Source organism: Mastomys coucha, unplaced genomic scaffold (assembly GCF_008632895.1).
Source record: "Mastomys coucha isolate ucsf_1 unplaced genomic scaffold, UCSF_Mcou_1 pScaffold22, whole genome shotgun sequence".
NCBI lineage: Eukaryota > Metazoa > Chordata > Mammalia > Rodentia > Muridae > Mastomys > Mastomys coucha.
The window spans coordinates 234,220,408-234,228,413 of NW_022196905.1; the positions used below are offsets into that span (position 1 = coordinate 234,220,408).

The window sequence follows — 8,006 nt, forward strand, 5'->3', positions numbered from 1 at the left end:
CTTACACAGGTGCCACAATCTTCCTTTTTTAAATTTATGATGTGTTTATTTAATGTCTATGAGTACAGTGTAGCTGTCTTCAGACCACACCAGAATAGGGCACCGGATCCCATTATAGATGGTTGTGAGCCACCATGTGGTTGCTGGGAATTGAACTCAGGACCCCTGGAAGAACAGTCAGTGCTCTTAACCACTGAGCCATCTCTCCAGCCTTGCCAGTCTTCCTGTCTTTTTATTTTCTTCTAAACCACAAATCTGGAATCTGCCATGACCTATTTTGCCATCCCAGATCCAAAGCAGTATGGCAGAGTGCTCACAGAGCAAGTCCTCCAAAACTGTAAGCTAAAATAAATTCCCTCTTCTCCTTCTTCTTCTCCTTCTTCTTTCTCCTCCTCCTCCTCCTCTTCTTCCTCCTCCTTCTTCTTCTTCTCCTCCTCCTTTTCTTCTTTTCTTTTTTTTCTGAGACAGGGTTTCTCGGTATAGCCCTGGCTGTCCTGGAACTCACTCTGTAGACCAGGCTGGCCTCGAACTCAGAAATCTGCCTGCCTCTGCCTCCCAAGTGCTGGGATTAAAGGTGTGTGCCACTATTGCCGGGCAAATTCTCTCTAAGTTAATGATACTGGTCATTTTGTTCAAGTGACACGACTCCACTTTCCCTTCTTGGGACTTTTAACAACTTACAACTAGACTTGTGTGATTGCTTAGCATCTGTCTCTCTGCCCAGCTACAGCTAGTCTGCTTGTCATTTTCTTGGCATGTTGAATGCAGTGCCTAACTTTGTATCCAGCCAAGCAGGGCCTATCCTGCCACTTATAGACCCAGTGTTTACTGAGGAGCTTGATGGGCACTCCAAGATTATGATCATGGACCAGCATCAGAGACTGCTGCGGAGGGAAAGATGCAGGGGACAGAGAGAGAACTCGAGTTAGGACAGAAGCAGCGCTGACCCAGAAGAGAAGCTCTCCAGTCAGTGAGTAAAGATCAAAAAGGGAGCAGAAAAGGGGTGTCCAGAGCTTCCTGAAGACCCTTGCTTTGGCAAGAGAGCCCACTGGTACCATTCCTGGTTGTGGATAAAGTGCCATCTACACATTTAGGGCCTACACTCTGTCCCAAGCACAATATAAAGGATATACAGCTTAGCAGTGTTAAGTCCCTTTATTAATCATCCTCACATCTCCAAGTGTGCTTGAGTAGGAAAGGACCAGCAAGAAACTGGATACAGAGGGCAAAGGAGAGGGAGGAAGGGGATCCTGAGGTCAAGCTGAAGCTAGCTGGGTTCTAGCCAACTGTCCCAGCTGGCCTGTTTCTATGCCATGCCCAGCTTGGTGATCAGTCACCATGAAAGGCAGCACTTGGAGGCTGGAAAGTGAGGTGGGGAGGGAAAACAGTGTATTGGGACCAAAAGTACCAGGGATGGATGGGAAGAGAACAATCCTGCAAGTCTGGATGCTGAGCCTCCCGCCTTGACAAGACTGACCTGAGTTGGGGGTTCTGCTGGGAAGGGTCCCTTTCGCTCCTAGGGAAGTGTTTTAGACAGAATAGATTTAGAAATACCAATTCTGTACCGGGGACTTAAAAAAGTGGGCAGGGGTAGGTTCGAGGCTAAGGCAGTCAAAATAGAGAAGTGTCTAGGCTGATGTCACCTGGGGTGGGTATGACTCAGCCAGATTCCCAGGCACTGAGGCCAGGCTTGATGGATATGTAGAGCCAGGCAAGCTGGTGTGAAGAGGTCTGGTGCCATACCCTCCCCTACCAAATAACAAAACCCACACATAAAGAAAGAGAAGAGGTAGGGTTAGAGGGGGGATAGATGGGCATGTGGGAACAGGGAGAGACAGAGACAGTAAGGAAAACATCCAAGGTCCCCAGTCTAACTTTCTTCTAGGTTCTGGGACTGGGTTTAGCAGGGGAAGAGAGAGAAGACAGGCTTGGAGGAGTGAGGCAACGGAGCTGGAAATTCACCCGGACATTGGGCAGCCCAGCCTGGAAGGGTGGTCTAAAAGGTCCTATCCCGAACCTCTGAAAAGACTGGCTTATCTGGAATCTGAAAAAGACAACAGACCCTCTGCCCATGCAAAAAAGCGAATGGAGGAGTGCTCAGAGCACCGTGGCATGGCAGCCCCCAGTTCTGGAGCCAGGCTGGCACCGTTTGTAAACATTAGACTTGGTGATGTCTGGGAACACAGCAGAAGCATACCAAACATGGACCATTAGGTTTGGACAAAGTCAGGGTAGGGAGCCTAAGGACTTGGGAAGCTACCAGAGACTCATAGGAGACAAAGGGGTGGACATTATATGATGTCAGCATCTCCCTTGGAAGTTGCCAGGTCTCAGGAGAAGCTGTCACTGGCTCCTGAGAGACAAGGGCTGGCACTAAACCCAAGGTACTGAGCATGGTCCTGACATGCTCCGTACAAGACGCCAGCCCTATGCATATGAACTTTTTGTTCTTTTTCCAGAGGAAGTCAGAATAGGCTCTCTCTTCTGAGACCCACTGACCCTCTCCATTCTCAAGTCCCAAAGGCCTGAAGTTGAGAGCCGGGCAAAGGGTGACAGCTCCTGTGATATGGAACCTCCATCCATGAGAATGCTAGGGTCAGGGAGCAAGGCAGCTGGGCAGGAGCTGTCCACAGATTTTCGGCTGATTGTCTCGTGACTGTCCACGGGAAAAGGTGTCCACAGGTCATCTCACTAGCTGAAACAGGATGTGGGACTTGGGGAGCTCCACAGCTCTGAGAGATGCTTCTGGTCACATGTTTCTGGAGAGGCAGAGCTCAGGCTAAGAGGTCCACAAAGATGGCATTGGCTGTGGTCTGGCCGAAGATGAAGGCTCCCAGGGTGACCAGAAGGACTCCATAACTGACCAGTGCCCACCAGCTGTAGGGCAGAGGACAAGAGAATGTTTCAGTCATTTTTTTTCTCATATTTCTTCAGACTCATCTGTAACAGCCAAAATAATCAGTCACCTCACTTCTGTAGGCAAGGCTTCCCAAGGACTTTCCCAAACAATGGTATGTGACCCCACTTCACTGTTATGAAAACCAAGACCTAGAGGACCTAATGCTGAAGAGGGACCATCACAGTGGGAGGCAAGTCTACCAATGGGGAAGATGCTCAGGAAAAAGCAGGCGACAGGGAAGGAGATGTTTCACTTAAAAAGAAATAGAGGGCAGGGGCTAGAGAGATGGCTTGTTGGTTAAGGCCACATAGTGCCCTTCAGGGACAGCAGAAAGAGAGAGAGAGAGGCGAGAGAATGAATTTAAAATAAAATAATAAAAATAAAAAAGAAACAAAGTAGACATCTGCAACAATATGTAAAAAAAAAAACCTGCCAGGGGGTTATAACTGGCATTGATAAAGGGTCATTTTTATTTTAAGATATGTCTACTTTTAAATTTTTTTTTCTTTTGAGACAGGGTTTCTCTGTATAGCCCTGGCTGTCCTAGAACTCATTCTGCAGACCAGGCTGGCCTCGAACTCAGAAACCCGCCTGCCTCTGCCTCCCAAGTGCTGGGATTAAAGACGTGAGCCACCACTGCCTGGCTGCTTTTAAATTTTATAATGGATAATTTTTGCATTTTGTGTTTTTAGGTAAGGTCTCACTGTATAATCTTAGCTGGCCTCAAACTCATTACCTTCCTGTCCCAGTCTCTCAAGTGCTAAAATACAAGTACTGTCATGGAATAAATTTATGTTCTCTCCCTTGCTTTCTTCCTTCCCTCCCTCCTGTTTCCCTCTCTCCTCTCTCTGATCTCTTTCCCCCTTCTGTCATGGTAGGGATTGAACCCAGGGCCTTGTACGTTGTAGGCAAGCACTAGCCTGTTGAACTACAGTCCTAGCCCTGGAATAAATTTTCTTTTTTTTTCCTTTTCTTTCTTTTTTTTTAAAGATTTATTTATTTATTATATGTAGGTACATTATAGCTGTCTTCAGATACACAGAAGAGGGCATCAGATCTCCTTATGGATGGTTGTGAGCCACCATGTAGTTGCTGGGATTTGAACTCAGGACCTCTAGAAGAGCAGTCATTGCTCTTAACTGCTGAGCCATCTCTCCAGTCCTGACTTTTCTTTCTTTCTTTCTTTCTTTCTTTTTTTTTATTCAAGACAGGGTTTCTCTGTATAGCCCTGGCTGTCCTGGAACTCACTCTGTAGACCAGGCTGGCCTCGAACTCAGAAATCTTCCTGCCTCTGCCTCCCAAGTGCTGGGATTAAAGGCATGCGCTACCACTGCCCTGCATAAGTTTTCTTAAAGTATGAATCCCCCATCCCCAACTATACTCAGGGAAACATACATATATGGAAGCGGTGTGTTTTCCCTTGTCAGATGACTTATATGTGTTAAATGTTTAAGCCAAGGTCTCCCTCTGAAGTCCAGGCTGGCTTTAAAATCCTGGTAACCTTCCCACCTCAAACAACAAAATCACACACAAACCTCCTATACCTATGTACACTGCATAGCTCTGTGTAGTCAGACACATACATGCACAAAAACAGGTTAGGTTATAGCTCATGGGGAAAACAGAGATGTCTTAGAAGAAGGATAAGCAGAGAGTGGGCTGTAAGAGAAGAAACTCACCCTGCCTTTTTGGTTGAGAAAAGGTTTCACTATGTAGCCTAGGCTAGCTTGAACTCATGTAGCCCAGGCTGGCTTTGTACTCTAGACATGTTCCTGTCCCAGTCTTCTAGGTACTGAGATTAGGGATATGCCTAATTAGGGGACTGGGAATTTCTTCTAAAGCCTTTCACTAGTACATGAATTATATGAGAAATTCAGGTTACCCACTGCAAAAATGTATATCAAAACCCCATAATTTGGGGGAGCAATACTATGGTACTGAACCCAGGTCTTCACACATGACAAGCACATGGTTTGCTATTAAGTTATACTTCCAAGTACCAAAACCTTTTTATTTGTGTGTATGTGTGTCAGTGTGAGTGTTATGTGCACTGTATAGGTGCATGTGTGAAGGCCGGAAGAATACATAAGAATACATAGAATGCCTAGTTTGTTACATGTGTGCTGGGATCTGAACCCTGGTCTTCAGGATGAACAGCAAGCATCTGTAAGCACTGGGCCTTCCCTTCAGTTCCCTCCCTCTTGTTTTGAGACAGTGTGTGTATGTTGTGTCTTGCTATGTAGCTCTGGCTGGCTTGGTTCTCACTATGTAATGCGATGGCTCACTGCCATTGTCAATTTGACTGGATTTGGAATCACCTAGGGTTGGTCTGTAAGATCATTTTCCAGAGAGGTTTAATAGAGGAGAGGAGCTCCACCTTAAACAGGGCCCAAACAATTCCATGGACTGAGGTCCCAGACTGACTAAGAAGAAATGATGGCCGGGCGGTGGTGGCGCACACTTTTAATCCCAGTACTTGGAGGCAGAGGCAGGTGGATTTCTGAGTTCAAGTCCAGCCTGGTCTACAGAGTGAGTTCCAGGACAGCCGGGGCTACAGAGAAACCCTGTCTCGAAAAGCAAAAAAACAAATAAACAAACAAACAAAAAAAGAAATGATGGAGAAGGTGGGCTGAGAGTCACTACCACTACTTTGCTTCTTGACGTAGGACACATGTCCAAACTCCTCACACTCTTGCCGCTGGGATCAGCTGTGCCCTCAAATCACGAGCTGAAAACTCTTCTCCTCATAAGCTGTTTCACAGCATCAGGGACTCCAATCCCCCTAGCAACCTCACCTTAGCCTCCGAGTGTAGAGGCAACAACAGAAATCCCCGAAATTTCAAGTCTTCAAGTCTCTATTTTAAGGCCCCTCTTCACCTCCCTGAAAGGCTGCTGGGCTCACTGGCCCTGCTTTACCTGGCAGGTTTGACCTCCTCCATCTCAGATAGTTTGGCTTGAATGAGGCACAGTCCTAGAAAGGAAGGTGTAATCCTGAGTTTGGAGGAGGCAGGGATTCCCTCCCATAGCCCAGCCTACCTAGCCAAGAGGCAGTGGTGGTGATGGAGAAAGGCCTGTTTACTAGTGAGTCTGAAATCTAGGTCCTCTGCCTCAATCCATGCCCAGCTGGACACTTGCCCTCTGCTCTCCCATGATAGGCCAGCAGCTAACAAGTACCCCTTAGGCTACATTCAGGACTGGGAGCTAAGGAGATATACTGAATAGAAATTCAGTAATGGCTCACACCATCTGGCCTACTCTAGAGCAAGCATGACTCCCTTGCTCCATGACCAGTGTGATGGGCTTTGAGGAGGCCCCTGGACAGAGACAAACCGGGTCTAGCAGAACTTACAGCCATGCAGACAGGGTGGGGGGTCTGAGGGTCTGCAGGTGACTCTATGTCAGCTTAGGTTTCTTGACTCCAACCTTAAGGTGCCATGATCAGGCTTCCTTCCCTCTGGACTGGAATAAGCTAGTCAGATCCTGAGAGTCAAGTGTGCACCCACTTGAATGAAAGGTTCAAACAGAGACCCTGGACCTCGGCCTATAGGGCTTCAAATGGGTTGTCGATAGTTGAGCTTCTTAGCCGCTGGTCTGAACTCTCTAGCTCAGCGGTTCTCAACCTTCTAACGCTGCGACCCTTTAATACAGTTCCTTACATTGTAGTGACCACCAATTATAAAATCATTTTTGTTGTTCCTTCATAACTATAACTTTGCTACGGTTATGAACCACAATGTAAATATCTGACCTGATGCAGGATATTTGATAGGTGACCCCTGTGAAAGGGTCATTCAACTCCTGGGTTGAGGACCGCTGCTCTGGCCTCACATCTCAAGAGTAGAACAGATTACACCTTCTCTCTAGGAGTCAGCACTGAGATGACAGTACAGCTGAGCCACGTCACTGAGCAACAGAGACTACTGCTTATCTTACCCACAGGTTTTGAGTCCCTGGCTGAGGCTAGGGAGGTCTTGCTGTGTGGTGGTGGATGTGGTGGGGCTTCCGGGGGTATGTACCTGGGAAGATGAAGATGAAGCAGGCTGCCAGGCCTCCGATGACCGAGATGACCTTGCCAATGTCAGGGATAAAGAGTGCCAGTAGCAGGGTGAGTAGGAACCACACCAGCGTCTGCAGGACCCGGCGCCGGCGCTCCCGGCCCACATCCTCCTCCACGGTCATCCCCTTGTAGCGCAGCCACAGGCCTTCCACCACAGCCCTGCTCACATGAGGAGGGGCTCAGGGTGCTTTGGGTAGTGCATGAGGATGAGATCCTCAATGGGCAGAGCGTGGTCCCTGAGCCTGGGTCCTCATCTGTGACCAGCACTGTCCTTGGTGGCTATGGGCTGGAGGTAAGTTTATGAAAGGCTTGGCCTCTCCATGTGAACATGGATAACATTATTCCCTTTATAAGAGGATAGTTTGGAGTATTCAAAAGGCTGGCTGGGTTCATATAAAAGCTCAGAAAAGGATCTGGACTGGAGATCCTTACAGGGCTTACAGAATGTTCTGGAACCAATAGATCTGGCATGAGTATGGGGGGAGGGCATCCTGGACACATTCTTTTCTGTGGGCTTCAGCTCCATAACAGGTTCCATACAAGGCCATGTATCGTGCTGGCTCCCAGGGGCTCTGGACAGGGTGGGGAAGGGGCTCACCGCCCACAGAAGTGCAAGATGGGATAGGAGGTGAGCACACTCAGGATGATGAAGGCTCGGGCAACGGCCACAGCCACGTCCTCTGAGGGGTAGGACCGGAGCACGTCGGGATCCACGGCAGCTCCAAAAGTCAGGAAGCCACAGATGCCTGTGGGCAGGGACCAGGGGCAGGGTGAGGGGAATTGTGGGAGGGTTAAGGGGTGGAACGCAGTCTACTCCTGCTAGGAGCAGCAGAAAGAATGCTGTAGCAGCCTGGGAGGTGAGGCCTGGGCTTCAGAAAGGAAGTCTGCCTTCACAGATGTCCTTTGATGGTGGACCCACCAGCCCCCACACTTCTCTGCATGTGCCTCCTAACTTTTTTTTCTTTCCTTCCTTTCTTTCTTTCTTTCTTCCTTTCTTTCTTTCTTTCTTTCTTCCTTTCTTTCTTTCTTTCTTTTTTTTTTTTTTTTTTT

The 8,006-nt window shown here is 48.1% G+C and overlaps 1 protein-coding gene across 6 annotated transcripts in view; it reads right to left on the reverse strand.

The window, feature by feature from the left end:
• Positions 1 to 1,136: 1,136 nt before the first annotated feature.
• Slc38a7 (solute carrier family 38 member 7) overlaps positions 1,137 to 8,006 on the reverse strand; it is a 16,929-nt gene continuing 10,059 nt past the window's right edge. For 4 of the 6 annotated variants that reach the window (XM_031340997.1, XM_031341001.1, XM_031340998.1 and 1 more), the window contains 4 exons: positions 7,555 to 7,702; positions 6,916 to 7,115; positions 5,816 to 5,870; positions 1,137 to 2,877 (listed from right to left, as the gene is read on the reverse strand). In XM_031340997.1, the coding sequence (XP_031196857.1) occupies positions 2,775 to 2,877; positions 5,816 to 5,870; positions 6,916 to 7,115; positions 7,555 to 7,702 (506 nt within the window). In that variant the 3' untranslated portion in view covers positions 1,137 to 2,774. The other 2 variants (XR_004110228.1, XM_031341002.1) reach the window with 2 other exon arrangements.